The 26,690-nt window shown below is 32.6% G+C and overlaps 3 protein-coding genes across 22 annotated transcripts; 2 read left to right on the top strand and 1 right to left on the bottom strand.

Annotated features, from left to right (window-relative positions):
- LOC109347672 (uncharacterized protein At1g01500-like) lies at positions 261–12,955 on the top strand. Of its 9 annotated transcripts, none has more exons than XM_019587656.1 (3): positions 261–412; positions 901–1,655; positions 2,843–3,448. In XM_019587656.1, exons 2-3 carry the CDS (start codon positions 930–932, stop codon positions 3,056–3,058), a joined length of 942 nt encoding a protein of 313 aa, XP_019443201.1. In that variant the 5' UTR covers positions 261–412; positions 901–929; the 3' UTR covers positions 3,059–3,448. The 9 variants fall into 9 exon arrangements, with proteins under 9 accessions (XP_019443201.1, XP_019443200.1, XP_019443196.1 ...); XM_019587655.1 differs by having other exon boundaries at positions 898–1,655; XM_019587651.1 differs by having other exon boundaries at positions 866–1,655; positions 2,843–3,447.
- LOC109347670 (random slug protein 5-like) lies at positions 4,903–9,699 on the bottom strand. Of its 11 annotated transcripts, none has more exons than XM_019587640.1 (6): positions 9,532–9,699; positions 9,056–9,136; positions 8,441–8,617; positions 6,929–7,027; positions 6,009–6,251; positions 4,903–5,243 (listed from the first exon to the last, which is right to left on the bottom strand). In XM_019587640.1, the coding sequence occupies exons 1-6, from the start codon at positions 9,559–9,561 to the stop codon at positions 4,983–4,985; spliced, it is 891 nt and encodes a 296-aa protein (XP_019443185.1). In that variant the 5' UTR covers positions 9,562–9,699; the 3' UTR covers positions 4,903–4,982. The 11 variants fall into 11 exon arrangements, with proteins under 11 accessions (XP_019443185.1, XP_019443190.1, XP_019443188.1 ...); XM_019587645.1 differs by having other exon boundaries at positions 9,056–9,143; positions 9,532–9,696; XM_019587643.1 differs by having other exon boundaries at positions 9,056–9,188; positions 9,532–9,695.
- Positions 19,129–26,184, top strand: LOC109347669 (glucan endo-1,3-beta-glucosidase 7-like). Of its 2 annotated transcripts, none has more exons than XM_019587634.1 (6): positions 19,129–19,272; positions 19,627–19,922; positions 21,854–22,225; positions 23,713–24,066; positions 24,703–25,018; positions 25,896–26,184. In XM_019587634.1, exons 1-6 carry the CDS (start codon positions 19,200–19,202, stop codon positions 25,931–25,933), a joined length of 1,449 nt encoding a protein of 482 aa, XP_019443179.1. In that variant the 5' UTR covers positions 19,129–19,199; the 3' UTR covers positions 25,934–26,184. The 2 variants fall into 2 exon arrangements, with proteins under 2 accessions (XP_019443179.1, XP_019443180.1); XM_019587635.1 differs by lacking the exon at positions 25,896–26,184 and adding an exon at positions 25,085–25,101 and having other exon boundaries at positions 24,703–25,054.

The following is a 26,690-nucleotide window of genomic DNA, read 5'->3' as shown; positions in this document are numbered from 1 at the left end:
TATATTACCATATATCTTAAGTTTTAGTTTTGTCTTATCAATCTCATGTATGCTTTATTTTTTCTTTGTAGAGATTAGTCTCATGTTTTGAATAGTATAGCGAACCTTATAAATTTATAAAAATAAGAAACGTGGTACTCATTTTACACATAACATTATATGTATGAATATTCATAATGAAAAATACAGATATAGCCACATATAATAACTTATCTTTAGGCTATAAAAAAAAGCTTCAAATAAAGATTGAATCAAGAGTTATTATATCTATTGTATAAACTTAAAAAATATCTAACTATACTATTTGTTACTTGTAATTTGAGGTTGTTGTTTTTGCTGCTAGCATGCCACTATCATGGGACAGAGCTTAGGTGTACAATAACAACATGTTATGTGGACAAGGATCTCAAAGGTACTTTGGTTTTACAATATTTGATTTGATTGCTTAATTGTGGTTGAAAAGCAGTTTGTGTTATGATTCACAATCTGAGATTGTGGATGTAAATGTTTTCCTTGTTTAGACTTTATTTGCGGTATAAGAGGGATTGAATTTTGTTCTGTGGTCATGCTCTTTCCTACAATACAAAGAGAGAAATGTTTGGTTTTGGTTCCTAGTAAGTAGTAATAAGTAATAACTAGCATTATGTGTATGTTATTTGCTATTTTGCTTGTGTTTTGATGAAGTTGGATACTCATAGTTTCTGAGTTCATCACCTTTTCATTCTTGTTTCATTGTAATTCAACAATTTCTGTTTTATACCCTTTGTTTTTTGGTTTTCATATTTTCAACTATTCAAGTTATACAAGATTTATAGCTTCAATTATCTGAGATTATGTATCAAGTAGTTTGTTAATTATGAAGCAGGTTTCAATGATGCACTCAATCTTATATTGTAGAAGATTTCAGTGATTGATTGAATGTGTAAGATATGAACATGGAAGAACCTTATGAATCATCATCACTATGCAATGGAAAAGCTTCTAATAGAAGCCTTGAAATCTTTGAGTACTCTCCTTATAATAAACCCTCTATGAAACTATCATCACAGTGGTTTGATCTAAGAGTCTTTTATGTAAGAGTTAGTGGCTTTCAGGTAGATAAATCCACTCCAGAGTTTCTTAATCTCAATCATATTCCTCTAAGTCCTGATACCCTTTTGGAGGTGAATGGTGTTAGAAGCAGCATGTACTCTGATGGAGTTTCTTTGGTCCTCAGGAGAGACCGGGTGGATAAGAAATCCGAAGAAGCGATCTTTGTGAGCACGGATACTATACGTTCAAATGGGAGCATGAAGTTTAAGGTTTATGATAAAGAGCGTCGCGTTCTCTCTGGGGTTTTAGAGATGTCTGTAAGCAACAGTTTCGTTGGCGAATCGAGAAGTAAGGCGAAGAAGTGGAATATGAGTTGTGAAACTGAGATATCCGGTAGCAGTGGTTTCTTCAAGGGGAAACATGTTTCTAGCCTTGAATTAACTTGTCCTGAAATTGAGGTTTATGTTGCTGGATGCTACTCGGGAAGACCGATAATCTTAACTAAGACGCTGAAGCTCAATTTCCGGAAGAAGCATAATAGGAAATCTACCTTGGATGTCATTCCAGAACATGAAACCAATGAGAACCAGAAAGCTGTATCTGATCATGGACTTGATTTTCAGGTAAAAAAAGTGCTTAACAGGTTACAGGCTCTTAATTTCCAGTAATTGGCTGTTTATTTTTTTTGCATGATTTTCTCATCTAAATATTGCACATTCCGGTTTCACATTATGCATCAACCAAGTTCAAATGCCATTGTATGAGAGAATTAATTATGACTAAACTTCCTTTGCTGGATAACACAAATTCTATAGTAAATTATGTGTGTTGTGGTCCCTCTATGCTTACTACCATTTTGGCATTTTCTTTTGACATTGGTCCCAAATACTGAGTACTGAGTAATATCCTATCCTAGAAGTATCATTATAGCATGGGCACTTGGGCAGCCACAACATTATTTTCAATTATTTCATGGGAAGTTACTGTGTGACCTCATTATTTTCTGTTGCCCTATGTACCCGTGTTGGGTATTTCAAGTGTGAAGAAGTCTTAGAAGTGGAAGAGTTGAAGAGCATATAAGTAGATGGACTCATGGACCTAATGCCTTAAGGTTTTGGGTCAAGATATGATATCAAACTCACTTATATGTTTCTTTTACTTTGCCCATGGAAGAATGCTATAGCCCATAGATGAAAATCTCCCAACACTCAGCTTCCCTTATGTACAGCCTCTTCCGAAACAAATACAGAACAATTGGCGATGGAGCCACACTCTCTGTCTGTAGCATAGGAGCATCTGTGTATGACATATCTCTGGTTGGAGCTGAATGTGCTTGATTTGTTATGTGTAGGATCAGTTTTTAAATTACGGTTGCGGTCAATGCGGCCGTTGCGATGCGGATAGCGGCCATTACGGTATGAATTATTTTGTGAGTAAAAAAATATTTTTCGTCTGATGCGGTCCGATGTGGTTGCGTTGCTGTCCAATGCGGTTGCGTTGCAGTCCGTTGTGGTCGCATCATTGTGATTCGGTATCACACCACAACGGAAATATTATGGCCATATCGAAATTTGAGGTCATGGCTACAACTTATTCTCTAAACTAAGGAGACAATTTAGTTTTAGAAAACTATCTTATTGATACTCTTTGATATCATAGCTGGTGTCAATGCAATATTTCAACAGTTTGTGTGGTCATGGACTCATGGCCTTATCACTTTGATGAAAATGTTGGAGTTACTGTGACTTGGCTTTTGCTGAATTTCCTGTTATAAACTTATAATCATTTCCTGTTCTATTTTACTTAATAGGTTGCTGATTATAGACACTTCAAACATGAAGAGGATTACAACATGTGTTGGCAAAGAACAGGATATATAGATGGTGAACTGTCATGGTTTAATGCTGGTGTAAGAGTTGGTGTTGGAATTGGGCTTGGCATCTGTGTAGGAGTTGGTATCGGGGTTAGCCTGTTAGCACGCTCATACCAAGCAAGTACTCGCATTTTGAAAAGGCGGTTAATATAACCCCTCCGTTAGTTTGAAGGAAATAACCGACCTTACCTACTGGGATAAATGTTTGATTGTTGTTGTATAGTTTGAAGGCAATTAACCATCAGTGTTAAACTGCTATTGCCCTTTGTTCAGCAGACAATAATTCTTTTTTTCTGTAGTTTTTTTGTCTTTAAAGAAATGTCTTTTGCATCAAAGGATAATACAGATGTTCAGTTTTTGTCATTGGCATCTTATGAGATCCATTGTATGATTGTGTGATTCTGTTGGCTGTAAGTAGCACACTTGTATGAAACATTTTCATGTAAATTATCAAATGTATTTCTGGGAAGCAGAAAGAGAAAAATTGTACTCCAGAAAATGCATTGTAGTTTGTATTTTCTAATTAGTACTTCAATACATAGCCATGTTATTAAAAGTCCTTCTAGTTATAGAATGGTTACACTTACAACAGCAACCAAACTTTCACCCTTACCCATGAACCAATTATGTGAAGATTACCAGTTCAATTTGTTGTTGCTATGCTCACAACTGAAGCAGGGTACACGGCAATTGGTGAAGCTTTTAAGGAAGCCTTGTGATTTATGGGGCTGCTAAATTAATTAAGCATCGAGCAATGTGGAGTTTTGTTGCATCGCGACAACCATAATACAATCTTCTTGGCAATTAAAAAGATGTATCACGCTAGAAAATACAACAAATCATATTGATGTGAGATTTCATAAGATCGGATAGTTTGTGGCTTATGGGCAGATACTGTTTTAAAAGATTCTCACTTCAAAAGATGCAACTGATATGTTAACCAAGACATTTACCATAGACAAGTTCAGGCATTGTCTGAACTTTCTAGAATTCACTTAAGTTAGACTATGAAGCACGCCCTCCAACTCAATTGCATAACAGAAGATGTAGATTGATGATACTTCTCAAAGTGGAGATTGTTTTACAAAAAGCTCATATTCTGGTAGACATAACTTTTTCACTAGAAAACAACCATATAAGTTATAGGTTTGAACTAATGTAAAGTGGTTGGGGCAGACAACTATACATTTATGTGTTATATGGAAACCTAATGGTACAACAACTATAGTCGCAAAAACACAAAACCTTATTCTCTAATACATAGTAGTAGTCACTCAATACTCCTTGGAGGTGTAAGCACAAATTGATCCAATTAATCGTATTATTCTCTCTTTTATCCTCTTGTTCTCATGTTCCCAACAAAAAGTTTTGTCAATCAGCAAAAAACTGGGTTAGGTATCAATACCGAACATAAACTGATACAACATAATTGTTGGCCTAATGGGGAACTGGTGTCTCCCTTGCATCAACATATCTCGAGTAGAAACATAAGGATATTAGGCACCTGAGATAGTTTGGAACCAGATTGAGCAGGAAATGAAAGATGTCCTCATATTCAAGATCAAAGGTCGATTTAGAAGTATGAACAAATTTTTTTGATACATACAGGAATACTTAGATAGGGATCAACAGTAAAAAAATTGAAGATTTTTTTTTCTGTTAGTAAATGTAGGATTGTACTCAGAGTGTTCTAAGCTTTTGATAGGCCTATTAGGGTGATTGTTCTGTTTGCAATCTTTATTATGGATAGCATAATATAATGTAAACGATCTATAGTAAATATATTCACATTTTTATCCAAAAAAATGTTCCCATAAAATTCTGAAAATAGTAAACAAAATGAAAGTAACATGATATTTATGTAATTATGAAATGAAAGCAGAAAACAACCAAAGACCCCTTAAATAAAGGGCTACATATACACTAGAACAACAACAATCAAGTCTTTATCTAGGTAAGGTCAACTACATAGATAGTAAGGCACTATAATGATCTGCATATATATCTCCACTAAGTTAACACAAGGTTAAGTACCTCAGATCTCTGAGGCTTTATTTCAAACTGGCTCTAGAGTTATTTATGCTGCAGAAATCTCATTGCCAATGTGGTTTGTAAGATTGTTATCAGAATCCCAAAAGGCTACACATTTCAAATCATCTTGAGCCATTAATCTGGAGAACTCCTCAAAGTTATAGGTCAATATGCTTTTTCCTCCAAATTCTTTGGGAAGATTTTCCTCATCAAAATGAGACTTCATGAGTTCCACACTATCTTTATTTTTTGGGTAGACAAACTTTACCTTTTGAAATGTCTTGTTATCCAAGAAATACTTGACTATCTGCATAAATAGATGATGAACTTCTAACTTTAATACTAATAATGGGACCAGTATTATAATTTGTTACTTATTATGTATGAAATTTAATGATAGAGTAAATACTTTATCAAAGATAAAAGGGACATGAAGTGGGTTAGTCTTTTAACGTTAAAAATACATTATTTAATCCTTGAAATTAGCATCATCACTATGAAAAACCAAATATTCTCCTTGTCTTGGAAAGTAGTTGGTCAATTTAGACTAATGTTAGTGCCTAGCGGTAACAGATAAATTTAACAGCATCTCATGTGTGCACATTAAAGTGTCCATTTAACGAAGAGATCATTGATTCTTATTTCCAGTCCCGTCCAATTAAAAAGAGTTACTTAATAAAAAGAAAGATTGTGAAAATAAAACTAAAACTTTTATATTAGGAGCACATTTATAAGATGTCTTATAGTTTGTGTCATTTTATATGCTTTCAATTATGATTGGTTCAAAAAATTTCTCTAAGTTAAAAGAATTAATTATTAAGCAATTTTCTAACCAATCATATTCAATAGCACATGGAGTAGTACAAGTTATGAGACAGAATGTGTTCTCAAAACAAGATGGCAGCTTATTAAAATTGTGCAAGGAGTAAATTGACATCCAAAATCTTCAAAACAAATTAACCATTGAGTCTTAATATATCAATTCTAGTTGCAAATTGAGGCAAGAAAAGATGTACTTTTTTGCAGATTCTTTTGATAATAATGCTAAGAGTGACAGCAAAAGTGAACAAACCTTCCAAAAAGCTTCAAAAACACGAGGTGGATTGTAAAGAAATGCTATGGCAAGCCTCTCAGGATAGTGACTCTGTAGAATGTTAATGGTTTCTCTGGCTGATTTAATTGGTGTGTTTGTTATTGACCACCCTGTGAAGTCTATCAACCATGCCATTTGTTCTTGATCTGGTGGAAGATTTAGCATAGCATTTTCCAAAAGATACACTAGATGACGCATCTGATTCTCCATTGAGGATGTGTTCTTCAACACATCAAATATTCAATTTCAATACCCATTATAGCTCAAGATATTTATACTTGAATAAACTAAAGGTTAAATTATTGATTTGGTCTAGATAATTTCACTCAAAATTCAATTTACTCCCTTCAAGCATTGGGAAATGGTCTTTATTAGTTATGTTTCTTCCCTATTTGGGGTGAAACTAAAGGGGATTCATTTCCACTAACTAAAAAGGATGGCCCACATCACGAAACTCTCACCTAACGGAGTCCATCTTGAATGGTAGATGTATGTAGTCTTACCATCTCAAGAAAAGAAGTAGTAGAACTTATGAGTCGGTATGTTTACAGGATTTGAACTTATGAACTTCGAGTCACAAGGCAAACAACATTAATTTGCGTCGATACTGACCCTCTTCATTTCCTCTAACTTAGGAAATTTTAATAACTCTATAAGTTTCATGCATGTGCATATATCTCAGCATAATTTTAATCATTGGTTTTTCAATCAATAGTTACATTTGCACTTTATTCCTTAAAGTGTAACCCTGCAGTTTGGAGGAGTCAAATCTGAAACTATAAGGGCATAACATGGATCATTTTGCATTTGACATTATTTGAAAATTATGAAGACTTTATTTATATATAGTTTTGAATTGTAGGGATCAATTAATCATATATATGTACAAGCTATGATACCTGCATTCCAGGTCTCAAAATAAGAACAGACCTTCCTTGTCTATCACGGAAAGTTGCTCTGTACAATTTCCCTGTCTCCCCTTCCATTGCAACCTCATCCTGACAAATCACATTTTATAAGAATTTAGATTCTCTCCAGTGCCACAGAAAATCCTATTCAATTTTTCATTCTCATTTTTCTAGTACGGGAGAAGATCCTATTCATACTTGCACACCAGTTATTGCATGCTAATTTTACACCAATAACAGTATACACAAACACCCATAAATTACTTCACATCATCATAGTGAATGAGTGTTAGGACTTAAGCACATGAGGAGAGCACAACCTAAAAGCCTAGTCTATTAGGTGGGAAAGCATAAGTACCCATTGAGTTTGTTATTCTACTCAATGTGGGACTCACGGCTTTCACTCTATCGACAGTGACCAGATAGTAATAATGTACCTTAATTCAGCCTATAGGTAGCCCTTTTGGTGACACTTAAACACATAAGAGCCCAACCCAAAAGACTAGTCTATTAGGTGGGAGAACCTCATGACTTAAGTACCACATTGAGTTTGTTATTCTACTCAATATCGGACTCCTAACAATGAGTTTGTTTGATGACAGTTAAACTTCTCCTGTTTTCTGCTTACATACACTCTGATTATATATATATATATATATATGTATATGAGAGTGTAGCTTTTGTGCAATCAGAATTTTCATTCTACACCTCTTTAACAATGTTTTCTGTTATGTTTGATTATCCAAACAGTACAGGTAATTAATCAAAATTCTGTACAACAGTAACTACTATGTGCACAATAGCACACCAGTTTTTGCATACTACTTTTACACCAACAATAACAGACACAAATATTTGCTGACAAATCACTTATTGTTTGATTATAATTAGGTATACGGTATACCTTAATATCTGCATACTTTTATTTTCACCTTAATATTTTCATTCTACATAATTTTATTGTTTGATTATAGTTAGGTGTACCTTAATATCTGCATACTTTTTGTTGGGTGCAATGACTCATATTCCAATAAATCTAACTTTTTCTCTATATAACAACAGGTTCTAGGGTTGGATTAATGTAAAAAGTTGGGGTAAAAGACTATATATTTATGTCTTATCTAAAACTAATGAGAAGAACAACACAAATTCATATTCTATAATACATAGTGTTAGTCGTTTAATGCTCAGGGGACGTAGGCATAAATTGACCGAAACTCGTTACCAAATTCATTGTATTATTCTCTCTTCTTTCTATTCTCTTTTAATATATCGTTCGCTTGATCCCAACACCTTTGACTATAGTTAGGTATAGTTTATTTTCTGGATAATTCACTCTGATCATATTCCTCACACATACCTTAATATCTGCAATTAGCTTTATTTCATTATACACCTATTAAACAAGGTACAAATTGTGATGCAAAATTTGGTGTGCAAGCATCATTTCCTTATATTTAAGCACCAAAACCAAAACATGAATACAAACCAAACACAACTTACCCAACGGATTTTCTCAGGCTTATAGGTTGATCTCCACCTTAGTGAGTCCTCCAACATCTTCTTGGACTTGTCTACATTCCAGTTTCTAGCTTCTAGATATCTCCTCAAACAAGCATCAGTGCAATACTTCAAGCTGTGTCCGGATAAGGACCCAATTGCATCCTTTAGCTCTTTAACCTAAGGTTGTAAAAAAAATTTAGTATACATATTATTAAAACACATTTATCTGATATACGAATTGTTTCTCTCGTATCAATTCATATTTCTTTTGTGAATTGTTCCCTTTAAAATATGTACCGGATTTTTATCTACAATTTAAGTAAAAGAAAAGAAGAATAATTGGTATTCTACATTCAGTTACATGAACGAGTTACAACAAACAAGAAATAATGTTATTCTTAGGTATTTCTCCTATGGTGAAACAAAAATTGACTCAAACTTACAAGAAGCAACACTAAAAACGACCATGTAGAGAACTATAAAAACTCTACTGAATATATACCCTAGTGTACTAATATTTGAAAGGGTAATGTACTGCCACTTAGTACCCGCATTCGTACCAAAACCATGATAATTAATAGTGCTTAATATCACTAAGCAGAAACAACTTAATACCTTGGATTCAGCATAAAGCTCTTTGCTTTTTTGGTCTTGTTGTGAATTGCTCCAGCGATGAAACATGGTGATTATAGATTCCTGTATTCTTGGAAACCAGTGCTTCTGTTTTTCACAACCAGTTTCTATATATCTGACAAACAAAAACAGAAACAAACAACTATTAACAAAAGGAAAGCCAAGCAGAATAAGAATACACTGTTTCAAGAATCTCATAAGTTGCACAATTAGGACTATTGAATAAAGAGTGAGAGATTATTCTCAATTTCTCATTAATACAACAGATCCATACAAAACATAGAAAATGTTAAAAAATTATATTGTGATATTATACTTGGTCATGTTAATAAACATTAACAAGGTTATACATGTTTCCAACATTAATAAAAACCTTTGGAATCTGGAGGAACATAAAAGACTACAAATTTGAACTTAAATTTGAGCTAAGAAAAAAAATAGAGACAACTAAAGAGAACCTCTAAGCTTGAGAGTGAGTTGAGAACCATTCAACAACTTTTCCACAAGAAGACATTAATTTACAACCACCCATAATTGGAAGACTTGACTCATGTGTCTGAACATTTAAGTATTCTAAGTACAAACAACAACAACAACAACAACAAAAAACACTAATCAACAAACAAATTATACATTAAAAGGTTAAAAAGAAAACAACAAAAGAAACTGTGATGAGAAAAATGAAAAGGGTGATAGAGATATGTTATTGGAACATCTAAATCTAAAATACAACATACACAATACCTCACTTATACTTACATATTATATATTTATTTAGGGAGTGACTCTAAGCATTATAAATATGAACCTTACAACTTATAATTAAAAGTTAGTTATTCATCACATAATAATAATCATGTATGTATTTCTTTAAATCTTAATCTTTTAATATTGTTTATTCTTATTTCTCACAATAACAATTATATTCACTTCCTATTTGTTTATTCTAGCTATACATAAATATACCATGTGCAGAATCACATGTTTATGTTGCAGATGTTAGATGAGGGGGTAAAAAGGGTATTATCACCCAACCTGTATGATTGAGGAAACTGTTGCACCAGTAAAGACACATGGTGACCCTTTTCACTGCTTCTAGAAAACGGTTCATAATTGCTGCTTTCTACAACTAATGACTTCTTCCTGTACTTTGAACTCATACATGCATTATTTTATGTGGTGATTCATTGAATTTTAAGTCTTTTAAAATATGCAAGATTTAGTGCATGTTGCATGCATGGGACTTATTCATTTAAGAATTCTTCATAAATAGTAGCTAACAGGTCATGACATCCTCTCTTTTTTATCTCTAACCAGACATCATTTTAATGGTTGGTTGACAATTGTGTAATTAATATTTATGTTAAAGTTGTATTTCAAAATCGTTTAATAATGAGTCTAATGGACTAAGTATGGTGTTACTTTTTACTCATGTCAACCAAAAAGAAATTGGATTTTCATTTGATACAGTATTAAGATTTGATCTTTTAGAATCGAGTAATAATGAGAAGAGTGGTTCAAATATATGATGATTCTAACAATTCAACTGTGCAAAAGTTATGTCACTTATGAGAAGGTTGTCTTCCTATCATTCTAAATCACTGAATAATTAAATGATGGTAGCTTTAGGCCCTTTAAATTAATTAGAAATCCTAATTAGAATTCAATTAGAAATCTTGATTAGAAGTGAACATTAATTAGCTAAAATTCCTGGTTAGGCTATACACTGTTTAGAGCTAACTATTTCTGGGTAAACAATTTTCTCTTGTACGTTAAAAAAACAAATCTACAGCCATAAAAACTATTAATCATAGCAAGGATTATATGCACTAATACACAAAAATACAAGGGAAAAGTTAGGAAAAAATCAGAAAAGTTAGGTGAGAAGGACTATAAAAATCATGAGAAAAATTCATAACCGGCCAAAAAAATATCTACAATCTTCGCTCCCATGTGGACACAAAGTAGCAAGCTGATGCAACCTCCATAGATAAATAAACGTTATTTATTTTTAAGTGTGAGACTGAGCTCAATTATTTATTCATACTTTTTCTCATTAGAAAAAAATGTGTTATTAATAGTGTAAGAGTTTTTTATATTATCATTGTTTATTTATCATTCATTTATATTTAATCAATAATATCTCTTAAATATAATGGTGAATAATGTAATGACTGTATATACTATATTATCATATTTTGTTAACTATAAATACGATTCTGGTTTATTTTTTATAACTTGTAATTGAGTGATGAAGAATATAGATAAATAATTCACGCTAAAAATCATATTCGTCTAAGTTTCAAGACCTTTGTGTTAAAACCGTCTAAGTTGTTCATAATTTAGATAAATAACTTCTTTGTTAAAGTTCCAGAAAAAATAGCACGTAAAGAATGTTCATTGTCCAGCTATCCCACGCCATCAATGAACTTGACCCGAACATAATTGATTCTATATCTATGTCAAATTGATATGAATTAGTGGGAGCCACTAACTTAGAAAACGGAAAGATTGCCTTTTATACTTAAAAAGAAGTGGGAAAAAGGAAAAAAAGAATGGCTAATAACACAACAAAAAAGAATAAATATATGTCTTCAATTACAATAGCGGTTTATTTTTTCTAATGAAAAAGAAATGTGGAATATGTCTTGTCTTGTTCACATTCTCATGGCATATATGTTGCATCTTATTTTAACCTAAAATATGAAGATAAATTAATATAATTATAAGAGTGCGGCAAGTTTAGATTAATCCTGATAATAACATCTATAACTCAAGTTTTATAGAACATGTTTATTAAACTAAGTAACAAATTGATAGACCATGTTTATTAAGTATTTGATGTGTTTTATAATGGTTTGGAGCATTCCTACTTATAGTCAAAGTTCTTGAAGATTATATGGTCAAAGGAACAGAGCATTAATGTTGGTTTCATCATAGCCACTTCTTTTACTTGGCTATAAATTCTCTTTTTCTTCAAAATGATCTCTAACCACTTTGTTTTTGTTTGACTCAAGAAAGTCTTTGATTATCTTTTTCTTTTAGTTAATATTCAATAAATCTCCACATTGGCTAAAAGACTATCATAATTATTCTCCTGGTACTATTCTTCATGCTCACTAGAGATTATGAACATTAATCAAGTCCAAACAATGTCTAAACTTGGTAGTTGGAATTCACTTCGTTATCATGTCTGTCGGATTATCTGTAGTGGGTATTTTCTTCATCCTAACAACTCATTTCTCCATTATATCTCTAATAAAGTGCATATGAACATCAATATGCTTAGTTCTTTCATGATACATTGGATTCTTTGTCAGATGTATAACACTTTGACTATCACAGTAGATGGTTGTTTCTTCGAGTTGTATACTCAACTCTTCAATTAGACATTTCTCCCATATGGCTTCCTTTACAGCCTTTGTTACTGCGATGTACTCTGCTTCAGTTGTAGACAAAGCAACAATTAATTGTAGTGTTGCTTTCCAACTAATAGTACAACCACACTGTGTAAAGACATATCCGGTGATCGATCTCCGTTTATCTAGATCTCCGACATAATCTGAATCAACATATCTAGTGATCTTGTTTCCAACATCTTTGACTTTACCATACAAAAGCCCTATATTTGTGGTATCTTTCAGGTAGCACATAATCCACTTCACAGCTTTCTAGTGAACTTTACCAGGATTTGCTATATATCTGCTTACCACACTTACTGCATGTGCAAGATCTAGTCTAGTGCACACCATGACATACATGAGACTGTCAAACGCACTGGCATAAGGTACACTTGACATCTCTTCATTTTCATTCTCAGTTTGTGGACACAAGGAAATTGGAAGTTTGAAATGAGTCATCAATGGAGTAGTGACTAGTTTAGCATAATGCATGTCAAAGCGTTCCAACACTTTCTTAATGTACTTCTTTTGTGACAGAAAGAGTGTCCCCTCTTTTATACCCCTCTGAATCTCTATTCCCATAATTTTCTTTCTAGCTCATAAGTCCTTCATTTCAAACTCTGAGCTCAATTGAGCTTTCAGGTTTCTAATTCTGACATGTTCTTACATGCGATCAACATGTCATCAACATATAAAAGCAAATATATGAATGACTTATTTGCAAGCTTCTTATAGTAGACACAACTATCATGTTCACTTCTAGAATAGCCAATTTCAAGCATGAAGGTGTCAAATCGTCGATACTACTGTCTGGAAGATTGTTTTAGGTCATATACAGATTTCTTCAGCAAGCAAACATGATTTTTCATCCATTGAACTTCAAATCCTTCAGGTTGTTTCATGTAGATTTGTTCCTCCAACTCACCATGCAAGAATGCCGTTTTGATATCTACTTACTCAAGTTCTAGATCAAATTGAGCTACAATGGCAAGTAGGATGCGAATAGAGCTGTGTTTTACCACAGGAGAGAAAACTTCATTGAAATCAATGCCTTCTCTTTGTGTAAAACCATTGGCCACTAATCGCGCCTTGAATCTTGCATATTCAACCCATGGATTCCTTCTTTCTTCTTAAACCAATGTCTTCTCTTTGTCTCACGGTATAATGACTGACAATACCGTGATCCTTGCAAAAATTTCCGAATTCTCCGCTGTAAAATTCTAGACCATTATCAGTTCTTAGTCTTTTGATCTTTCTCCTAGTTTGCTTTTCGATCAAGGTTTTTCACTATTTGAACTTGACAAATGCTTCACTTTTATGTTTTAAAATGAAGATCTACACCTTCCTTGAATAGTCATCAATGAATGTTAACATGTATCTACTACCACCATGAGATGGTATTTGGGAAGGACCCCACAAGTCAGAATGTACATAATCTAATGTGTCTCTTGTTCGATGAACTGCAACATTGAATTTTATCTGATACTTCTTTCTAAAAACACAATGTTCACAAAAGTCTACCTTCCCGACTTGTTGACCGCACAGTAATCCTTGTTTGGCCAACTCAACTAGACCTCTTTCACTGACATTAATGATTCTCGGATACCATAGTTTGGTGACATCAGAATCAGATGTTGAGGAGACAACAACAATACCCATGATTGTGTTTTCTTGTAACATATATATATTATTCTATTTCTTTCATTTCATTACAAAGCCTTTAGATATTCTTATAGCTCCATCTCCACCTTTGTAGTTATAACCTTTTTAATCTAGTGTTCCCAAGGAAATCATATTTTTCTTTAACTTTGGAACATGTCTTACATATGTCAACGTCCTTACGATTTCGTCGAACATCTTGATTCAAATTGTGCCGATGTCGATGACCTTGTAGGGAGCATTATTTCCCAAAAGGACCTTGCCTCCGTCTAGGGGTTGGTAAGTGGAAAATCAATCCTTAATGGGACACATGTGATATGAGCATCCATAATCAAGTATTCATTCATCTTTTGAGTCATGTTCTGAGACTACTAGTGCATCTGCACTATCATAGTCATTTGCTACAACTACATCTCCATATTCATAAATCTTTTCGTCGCCTTTGCGCTTTGGATAATTCTTTCTTATATGTCCCTCTTTATGACAGTGAAAGCATTTATACTTTCTAGGTTCCGCTTTAGACTTGGACCTAGATTTCCCTCTTTCACCAAATTGATTTCGCCTCTTTGTTCTTCCTCTAGCAAAGAGACTTTCACTCGAGGCTTCAAATCTTGAATCTGATACTCTTTTCTTTAGTTCTTTCGAGTGCAAAGCTATCTTTACTTTGTCCAATGTCAAATCTTGAATTTGATGAAGTGCTCATAAGATCTTGGAAGGGAACATAGTAGAAGAATTGTGTGGTCTTCATCTTCAATTTTAACATTGATATTCTTTAGATGAAGAATGATTTTTTTAAATTCATCCAGATGTTCTTTTATGGGCTTTCCTTCCTGCATTTGAAGAATATATATATTTTTCTTCAAATACAGCATGTTGGTAAATGACTTTGTCTTGTACAGGCTTTCTAGCTTCAACCATAATGAAGCAGTTGTAGTTTCATCTAACACTTCCTGCAAAACTTCATCTCTCAAGCATAACAAAATTGCACCATGTGCTTTTTCTAAGGTTTCATCCTTCTTGTCCTCGGTCAGACTCTGCGGTAGTTTGTTTCTACCTTCCAAGGCTTTGCTCAAACCTTGATGAACTAGCAAAGCTTTCATCTTCAATCGCCAGAGGTTGAAATCATTTCTTCATTAAATTTTTCCAAATCAAATTTAGCACTCGCCAGGATAACCGTATACTGGAACAATGTTGTAGTTCGTGACACCAAGAAAGTTCCTAGGAAAGAGAGGTGAGTCTTAACAAACACGCTTAAATATCATGTCTTTCCTAAGACAGAACTTTCCTAGACATGCACTTTCCCACTACTATACTTTTCCAATAACAAGAACAATTATTTTCTGCTGTGTAAGAGCGGACAATGTTGCAAATACAAAGTATACTAAGAATTTTCTTTTAAATAGTACGGCTTAGCATGCAAGTGCTCTATGAGCTCTGATACTAGTTTGTTGGAGCGGAAGACGCATGAAGAAAATATAATAGAGAAAATGACATCAAGAATTTAATGTGGTTCGACAATTTACCTACGTCCATGGCTGAATAGCAACAAAAATATTTCAATATGATAAAAAGAATTACAAGTGTTTCACTCATTTCCCAAAACCTAAGTACACCAAATTTTACTCTCACTCAAGTATTTCTCAAATACTCAAATATTTCTCACAATATTAGAACAAGAGAACAAGAAGAAAGAATATGTATTAAGCTAAGTATTTGGTGTGTCTTACAATGGCTTGGAGCACTCCTATTTATAGCCAAAACTCTTGAATATTATATGGCCAATGGAAAAGAGCATTAATGTTGGTTTCACCATAGCCACTTCTTTTACTTAGCTAGAAATTATCCATTTCTTCCTGATGATCTCTAGTCACTTCCATTTTGCTTGACTCAAGAAAATCTTTTCATTATCTTTTTCTTTTAGTTAATATTCAATATATTTATTGGTTTGATTTAGAGAGATTCCTAACATGCTTCACAAAGCTTTAAAATCTTATGTTTCTTTGAAAAATTCACTATACAATGCCTAAGAGTCTATTGTGCATGGTATGTTGCAGCAAAATAATTTCTATGAAATAAAAGAGATGATAAACAGATAAATGACAAGTATACTTTGTCATGAATTCATAATCTCTTCAGTATTGGAGAGGCTATTATTGGATGAGGATTATGGTGGACGAAAACAAATATTTTTTAATGACTATGATTTTAAATTGTTTTTAAAAATAAAACACTTTCTCTTCATAGTTCATTGGATCTAGTATCATAGCCTATTCATTGGATAGCTTATGGATTAAGAAATGAGAGGACAACAAATGGACATCTATTTAGCTAAAGTGGAGGTCATAGCCCATCCATTTGTGGCCGACAACAAAATGAAATGTGTTACTTTTTATTTCATTAAACTTGTCATTTAACAACATATATTTTAATAAAAATATTATTATTATTGTTAGAGTAATGTTTTTATAAGTGGTTCAGCATTAAACATGTGAAAATGGACTACTCGAATGGATTTTGGTTAAATTGTGTTATATTAAATAGTCTGATTACTATTTATATAAATCAAATTGTAGCTTAAATTTGCCTTAAGCAGGATTGCAGATTGTGACTTCTGATAGCCTGACACGAATAACATTAAAAAATATTGAAATCTTAACTATTTGTAAAATAATTTAGTATATATCATTTTATATTAATATATAACTTTTTTAACACATTTATACACCTTTGTTTATAAATAGTGGATTAAAAATTATATTGCAAATATTATATATGCACTTTAACATCACAAGTCAAGTTTTATAAGTTTATAAAATTATTAAGACAATTTTTAAGTCAAAAATATAGAATCTAGCTGAAGTTCAACTTGCAATGGGAGGAAACAATGGTGTGTTCCAAAGCAGATTTGCCCAGTAAAATTATGCAATAAAATTAGAATTGTGTTCAGTCGAGGAGTTTAGTGTAGTCCAATAAACCCAAGGGTACTTCTTATGCTCGAAATAATGTCAAAGCATTTGCTACCTATGCTATGAAAACTTATTTCGAAGCTAAAAGTCCCAAAAATGTGAAAAAAGAAAAAAAATTGGTAGCTTTAATCCGATCGGGTAAGCCTAACGTGAACCCGGTTTTAAAATAGTTTGGTCAATCAAAACTAAAAACCCAAATTTATTAAAATACCTAAATAATATACTCTAACCCTGTGAGTTTTTGGGTTTTGAGAGACTGGCTCAACCAAATCGATATATTTTGACATGTTTAATTGAGACAAAAATTTATTCTTCATTTATACATTAATGATAAATAATACATTTATATTATTATACCCCACTCTTTTTCATACTTCTTATTCTATCAAGTGTTATGCTAAAGCTCAGAGAGTTGGAGCATGAATTATGCTAACTTTCGCATCTTATCCTTGGTCCATGAAGCAAATTAACATTCCACTTCCCACGAGGTCATACCTAAAGTTTCTACATTTTGAGGACATTGCATGTTCTAAAATAAAAATCCTTTACTTTCAGGGTCGTTCAAAACTCCTTAACTTTTGTGTGACTTCTTGTTATGTTCTTTGATTAACATGCAAGTAAAAGCAGCGCGATGGCGAAGAGCTACATGGATTCAACTAACTTTATTCAAATGTTCACGTTTTGTAAATGTTAATGTAGCCACATATATTACTTTTTTAGATAAAAACAAAATAAAAGGTTAGAGATAGGGGAGTTGCCTCCTACTTTAACAAACATAGTGTAACATGACTAAACTACCCATCTCAACAATAATATTATTTTTTTACATATTCTTTCACCTTATGGTAAAGAGCTAATTCCTTTTGAGATGTATGACTACTTCTTATAATAATTATTATTCACAAAAATCAAATATTTGACCTTCTAATCTTTCTAGGGGTCTAACTAAACAAGAATATACTATTATTGTTATATTAGCTTTTTTATTTTAATAATTAATAAGTTGTGTCATTTCTTCACTTTGTGTCAATTGATAGTTTCTTAGCCACGTAGACTTTGAGAGTAATCATACAAAAGTTAAACAAATGTAAGGACTAAAACTCTAAAAGCTATCAAGAAAAATGGAGGATCTAAAATACACAATTATGAAAGACGCCATACTAACAAAGTTAGACTTCTCTCTATTAATGGAGAGATAAGTTGTAAAAAAATGTATTAAAAAGCTAAAGGATAATGACATATATGACCTTTAATTTTTATTGAAATTATAATTTTAGCCTTAAAAATATACTATAAAATATTACTTATCTCTTCATTAATGGAGATGAGTCTTACTATAGTAATTATATACCAAAAAAGTCATATTAATATGAACATGTGGGATGAGATACTTATTTCATACATAAATTTAGATATCAAACTAATGACCATTTATTAAAAAGATCTAACTCTATTCCACTCGAATTATCACATATCAAGCTTGAATTGATATTTTGAACACCAAAATTTTGTGATCTTGTTCGTTAAAAGCTCAAATTAATCCCTAGAAAATAGAAAGAGAGACTTATTTGGTTCAAAAAGAATGAAAAATGTGAAGAAATATTTATTGAACTAGTCCTTATCTAAAATCTTAATCTAACACCAATGAGAAACTAATATATTTGACATCTGATATCTTTTAAGGCCAAATTTGTATATATATATCCATAGATTTTTTTTTATTCCCGTGAAATTAATGTGACAAAAGAAAGAGTCCCCAATAATAAACTCATTTAGCATAAGGTATAAAGTTTGAGTATCTTATTTCAAACTTTACCCAGTACATAATTTTTTACTTCCCCTCCTGTTAAAAACTTTTTCTATAAAAAAAGTTAATTTTTCATCCAAATGAGGTGTAACAAACTAATACACTACTCTGAAAAGCAAAGGGATGCTATATGTTAAATACATTAGCCAAGTCTAAGTGTGTATCTTGGATCTTAAATAGATTGTATGGTTTTAATTTTACCCTCAACTTTTGTTTTCTCCTCTGCCTCCCTTATATATTCCTCTGTTTCCACTATCTCATTCATTCCAAAGTGTACTCTTCCAACTCCAAACATGGCAATCTTGGTCTCTCACTCTCCATTTCTTCTCCCATTCCTTGCTTTCTTTCTCTCATTTAACCTTGCTAGTAAGTTCTCTATCAATCTTCATGCAACCCCATTACAAGATAGATAGTTTCAAATCTTTTTATCACATCCTAAACTTGTCTAATTTTTTTTTGTTCTTCTTTTAATTTTTATATTTTCTCTAATATAATATCTATGCCTAGTTAAATAATACATTAATATTATTACTTATAATATAAGAGATTAATATAAAAGGTGGATAATATATTAATGATATCATTACCCTATAAATATGAATTAATATTTTCGAGTGTGTGGTTGCTCCCAGTAAGGTATGTTTAGCTACTCGCATCACATAACTGTTCAAGAATGAAAAAAAAAACAGACTTTGAGTCACTTACTATTATTTTCTCCAGATTCTGAACCATTCATTGGTGTGAACTATGGACAAGTCGGCAACAACTTGCCACCACCGTCAACCACCGCTAAACTGCTCCAGTCCACCGCCATCGAGAAAGTCCGATTATATGGATCAGACCCGGCCATAATAAAAGCACTAGCCAACACCGGAAAGGGAATCGTCATCGGAGCCGCAAACGGCGACGTTCCAGCACTTGCTTCAGACCCAAACTTCGCCAAAAGCTGGGTAGCCTCCAACGTCGTTCCATACTACCCCGCCAGCAACATCATCCTCATAACCGTTGGTAACGAGGTAATAAAAGACTAATGTTCTATGTATAAAATTATCTGGGTGCGCGTTAGTTTTGCTCAAGCGTCTAAAATGTTAACTATTTCGAAGTTTCTTAAATTTTACCAAAATCTTATTTAAAATTTGTGATCGGGAAAAACAATATTTTAAATTGGAGTCACAATTGCACACTTATCGTAACTGCATTCCTGGTCATATGTGTTAAAAAAAATTTAATTGGATATGATCCATAGATGGTTTATGTACAATAAAGTCTTAGTTTAGTGGTATAATTTTGCTAGATATTAGGGATGGCAACATGCACGGGTGGGAAGGGTAGTAGTTATCCACTACCCCTTTTGAAATATGAGAGCATTACCTATATTTGCCCTTACCTGTATGAGTACTGGCGTGGGTATTTCTGGGTACCCACAGGTAGGGATGACAATAAAAACCGAACCATGGGTACCCGCCCGAACCGAATCCGAATTTAACGGGAAAAATTCGATGTGATTGAGTTCATTTTGGGTTTTACTCGAGTTTAAATTTCGGGTTTGGGTTCGGGTTTGGTATAGCAAATACCCTAACCATAATCTGCCCCGAAGTAAGGTAATTCAATTTAAAATGTAATTTCTATCATTTGCTCATTGTTTTTAATTTCTAATTTTACTTTCATACTATTGGATTTTCAAACATAAAATAAATGAAATAATACAACAGAAAATAGAAATGTTAGAGAAAAATTATACGGAAATAATATCTTATTTTCCTTGATATTTTATCATTTTCGGGTTTTTTGGGTTCGGATAACCCGAAACTCAATGGTTCCGGATGATATTTTTATTTTCAACCTCGTTGAGTTCGAGTTCGGGTTTTGAATTTCGGATTCGAGTTTGGGTATGTGCAAACCCGACTCTGACCCGCCCCATTGTCATTCATACCCGCATGTATAATGGGTACCTGTGAGTTTCCTATATTATCAATGAATTTCTAATTTCCTACTTCTTTTATGTTTCAAATAAGATGAAACTTAATTATTTTTATGTCTTTTAATTGAATATTTGACAAAATGATAATTTTATTGCTGTTTTCTATTTCTGTGATTTGGTGTTGACCTTTCCTTAACAAAAAAAAAAATATATTTTTCTTTGCAAGACATGTGTGTTTCTACACTCGTAATAATATTTGTAGGGTGTTTCGTAACCAAATTCAACAAAAGATGTAAACAAGATTAAAAAATGTAAACAAAATAAAAGGAAAAAAGATGTACACAGCGTAAGAAAGGTTAGAGTAGTGTACTTTTTATTTTTATTAAAGATAATATAGTAATCATGTACCTTCGGGCACATGTACTATATAATACTCATACTCGCCTGTATGTACTACGAGTATTTTTTAAAATCCGTTTGTAAAACTTGCGAGTGCCTGTTTGTGACCTGTGGGTTCCCATGGGTACGGGTTTTTTTGCTATCCCTATTAGATATAGAGGATGACAAACAAATTAAAATTCAATTCCTATGAATGATATTTGTTGGAAGCATCAAAAAATAAATTAATTCTTATGTAAATATATATAGGTGGTAGTAAAAAAAAAACAGATGGTTTGAATTTTGATGCATGTACTATATGATGTGATTGTGTAACCGCCATTTATAATTCCTCTGTTTGATGCATCTCGTGGTCCAATTTACAATTTGAAAAAATGTTTATAATATTGCAGTGGACAAAAGTATCCTATTATTGATTTATCAATATTCATGTTCCTATCTAACGAACTCTATTGGATATGATAAAAACATTGTTAAGAAGAAAATGGCTTTTCCATGATGAAATAGTTATTTGCTCTAATAACGAATCATTTTTAACTGAATAATGAAATAAAGTAGATGCTTTCTGTCCCTCAACATTCATAATAATTTTTGTGAGAGTATTGACATTCAAACTATGGAACTCAGGTAATAACATCCAACGACCAGAACCTGATGAACCAGCTTGTGCCAGCAGTGCAAAATGTCCAAAATGCCCTTGATGCTGTTTCTTTGGGAGGGAAAGTGAAGGTCTCTACCGTCCATTCAATGGCGGTTTTGAGAGAATCTGAACCTCCTTCTGTTGGAAAGTTCCACCCCGAGTTCGACACCGTTTTGAAGGGGTTGTTGTCGTTTAATAATGCAACGGCTTCTCCCTTTGCTATTAATCCTTACCCTTACTTTGCGTTTAGGGATGATCCTGGAAGAGCTGAAAACTTGGAGTATTGCCTATTCCAGCCCAACTCGGGCCGAGTTGACTCAAACTCCAATCTCAAGTACATGAATATGTTTGATGCTCAGGTCAGTGAAAATTAAATTACATCAACTATGTATACTCAATAGTTATAGAATGAAATATTTATGTAGTGGGTGTGAAGATTTATATAGTCACTACGTTATCCACCAGTCATTTGAATTATTTTTCCTTTTGAAGAGACAATGGTTATTAAATATGAATTGAGTATAATGTAATAGTAGTGTATAAAATTCATACAATGTGAGTACATATATTTTTCTCTCATAGTTATATGGTTTTGATGTGTGATATCCTGTTCTATAAGGTTATGGAACCCATACTTGATATGTAGTACATTGAAGCTATGTAAAATGAGAGAAACATATAAGTATGGTGTATGCTATTATTATATATTTAATTATTTTTAATTTGAGTACCAAAAGATGGGAAACAACCTCTTCATTTATAGGGGTAAAGTTGTGTATATTTATCCTCTGCAGATCTTATTAAGTAAGAGTCTCGTGTACTGGATTACTTTTTTCATACCAAAAGTACTACTCAAACAATACCTTACCTATATCTGCATCTAGTATAATCAGTTCTAGCTGACATTAAAAAAGAGTGAGTCACATGGTAAAGTATATTAGACAGGTATCATGTTTTAGGTGTTAAGAAAAGAATATTTGAGATCATAGAAAAGGTTGAATGGCAAGTAACATGGAATGAAATACTAAAATTTTAAAATAATATATGCTCAATGACACATGTTAAAGGATACAATCAAAATAATGTTTCATTTGAAAACGAAATATATTATTATTATTAAGAAGTGAAATATTTATTTTTCTCATAAAAATTTGCCTTCAATGAAATCCTTAACATTTTCTTTGTTTAGTCATGTTCCTTAACATATTTCTTTGCTTAACCATATCATGTTCCTTAACATATTTCTTTGTTTAACCATATCGTGTTCTATACTTAGTTAGAATTTGTCTGACTTGCATAAGTACTTAATAGTATTACCATATGGGGTACTTGTATTTGTGTACTTCTTAAGTATTACATGCATATTGAAAGAGTTAATAGTTGGATTAATCACTAGTCTTGTGAACTACATGATAGATGTTACTAATAAGAAACTTGTAAATTTATAATCATGTGCAAAAATAGTGTCAATTGCAGAAAATTGTATATTGTTCAATGAAAATAGTTTTTGAATATTTATTGATCACAGTATTTTAAATTGCGGTCACACTTGCGGCTACTGTGATTGCGGTCATTGTGGCCATTATGGTACAGATTGTTTCTGTTGTGGTGTGAAGTATTTTGTGATAAAACAATATTTTTTAACTTGATACGGTCCCATGCGGTTGCACTATGGCCGATGCGACCACATTATTGTAATTCAGTGTCACGTCACAATTGCGGTGTAATGTGGTTGTGGCGATCACCACAATCACAATATTGCGGCCGCATCACATGATGTGGTCCGGAATTTGTATCACCGATTGATCTTATAATGATATGTCAAACAACATGATGTTGTGTGCAGGTAGATGCTGTACGTTCTGCTTTGGATTCTCTGGGGTTTAAGAATGTGGAGATTGTTGTTGCTGAGACAGGGTGGCCATACAAAGGAGATAGCAATGAGGTTGGTGCAAGTCTTGAGAATGCAAAGGGTTACAATGGTGGTTTGATTTCTCACTTGAGATCCATGGTTGGAACCCCATTGATGCCAGGGAAATCAGTAGATACATACCTCTTTGCCTTATATGATGAGGACCTGAAACCTGGACCTGCTTCTGAGAGAGCCTTTGGACTTTACAACCCTGATCAATCCATGATCTATGATGCTGGCCTCTCCCAACAGAAGCAGATTAACATGACTAACCCAGTGGCGGCTCCGGTATGTCTAGGACTATAACTATGATGATAATATATAGATACCTGAAATTTTTACATGCTCTAAGATAGTCTGTAGCATTGAAATTATGCATTTTCACAATCATCTTATAGTATGCATTTTGTTTGCTACATTAGCATAACTAGTGTCTAACCATTTCACAATCTTTAATCATCTTCATGTATTGTTAAATCGAGGCAAACTCCTCTCCAATACTAGAGAGGGAAATGTTGTAAAAAGAAAGTAAAAAACAAGATGTAATGACTGTTATATGCTTCTATTTATACATGTAATGATATTTTATCCTTGAAAATAAGAGTAAAAACATCACTTCCCTCTCTGATATTGGAGAGGATCCCTGCTCCGTTAAACGAGTCTATATTTTTATATTGATTTGCTTCAAGATGTAATTTGTTTTTGTGTTTGGTCCTCAGGTTGAATTATTTGTGTTCCAATATATGCTGAACTTATAAAGCAAGTTTAATGCTTTCAATATTATTTTTGTTGTTCTATTAAGTTACAACATAAAGTGAGTGTTCGATTTTACAATCCGATTTTTATTAAGATTTCACGAGATTACTTAAACTCTTGAATTTGAAAACCTTGTATTAACAATTTAATTTCTTAATTTGGCTGAAGACTACTCCGGACCGGTCAAAATCTCCGGCCAGTCAAACACCAACAGTTACAAGTCCAGCAACACCAAAACCAGATAAAGCATCATGGTGTGTGCCAAAAGCAGGAGTGTCAAATGTGAACCTACAAGCAAATTTGGATTATGCTTGCGGTCACAGTATTGATTGTAGTCCAATTCAACCAGGTGGAGCATGTTTTGAACCAAACACATTACTAAACCATGCTGCATATGCTATGAATCTTTTCTATCAAGCTGCTGGACAAAATCCATTGACTTGTGATTTCTTGCAGACAGCAATGCTGTCGATGAATAATCCAAGTAAGTTCCTATTTCCTTTCTGCAGACAGAGTATGTGTTCAGTTCCTATTTGCTTTCTGCATATAGAGTATGTGTTCTATAATGTTGAGACATTCTCATGTAGCTTTTGGTAGAAAAGTCAAAATAGAACATAAGTTATGTTTTGTGTTATGTGATTAGAACAGGGCAAAAGGCTAATGTTGAACATATTGGTTTTAGAGAAAGAGGTGAAACCAAAGATAAGAAGTAATTTTTTGTCGTATAACAGTCCCCAACTAAGTCTCACATCTTATGTCTCCTTTTCTTGGGAATAGTTTAAATCTTTGTTAGGCTACTCCTCTCATTGTCAATTGATTATGAGATGAAATTGACATGGTTAGAGTCTAATTCTGTATAATTATAATGGGCCAAAAAATGTCCTTTAGACATGTGTGAAAGGTAACCCTTGACAAAAGACGGTTCATTCATGAAAGTTTGATGTTGTAAGTTATTCTACAAAATATCGAGTACAGCTCATCTCCGATATTGGACTCTTCAATACTAGAATACAATGCAAATTTTTTTCTTCTTAATTTTAAATTTATTTTATTAAAGAATAATTTAAATTCAAGACCTTAGATATTTTTTGTGTTACATGTCATCATCCTAGTCCAATATTAGACTCTTCGGTACTAGAGAGGATTCATACTCCAAATATCATTTGTTCACACATCTTAAAAAAAATTTAGCTTTTGTTCAATTGTGATGAACTATTTTCTAAAATAAGTTATGAGTCCATCTTACAATTATTTTACCAAGTGATTGATTGGGTGCAGTAGTGTATAAAGTATAAACTGCTTTGGTCATCCCACTGAAATAACAGTCACTTTATGATCTCTGATCTTTGTTTATTTTGTAGGTTACAATAATTGCGTGTATGCTGGAGGAAATGCCTAATCTAAAAAGCAATAAAGTAAATAAAGGAGGACACTTTTTATTGATTTAAATTATTATCTCTTAATTGCTAAGGAATGATTTGGTCTTGAAGAGGGTGCATGTATGGAAGAGGATCTTTCATTATTTCTTGTGCCACAGTTTTAAATGTACCTTGTTTCTTATGGTGTGTATGAATTGTTTAGTTAATATTTGAAAACCTGGAGTCCATGTATATAGGTTTGTTCAGAAATATAAATGAAGTTTTCCTCTCTAAATTTTGGCCATGCTTTATTTTGCTCCAATAAATTATCTATGTTCAATCCTTTTCTTTTTCTTTTAACCAAACTTAAACGGAGGTACTTTAAAAAGAAAAAAATGGTTCGGTGCGAATGACTCTCTTTTAGTAGGATCTAAAAAATAGATTATTTTTAAGATTTAAACTTACATTGGGAAAACATGGATATTTTGAAATATATCAAGGTTATAAAACCACACAAAAAAACTTTCTTAAATATATATGTATATATAGGGAATTACTTACGTGAGAACAATGCGTTATTGTGAGAAATGAGAATACGTAATATAAATAAATAAATAAATATATATATATATATATATTAATATTAGATATGGATATCGATATGTGAGGATGCATTGTGAGAAATGAGAATACGTAATATAAATAAATAAATAAATATATATATATATATATATTAATATTAGATATGGATATCGATATGTGAGGATGCATTGTGAGAAATGAGAATACGTAATATAA

Source organism: Lupinus angustifolius, chromosome LG05 (genome assembly GCF_001865875.1).
Source record: "Lupinus angustifolius cultivar Tanjil chromosome LG05, LupAngTanjil_v1.0, whole genome shotgun sequence".
NCBI classification, from domain to species: Eukaryota; Viridiplantae; Streptophyta; class Magnoliopsida; order Fabales; family Fabaceae; genus Lupinus; species Lupinus angustifolius.
The sequence above is the reverse complement of the archived record's forward strand: the minus strand, read 5'-3'. Positions and strand labels throughout refer to the sequence as shown.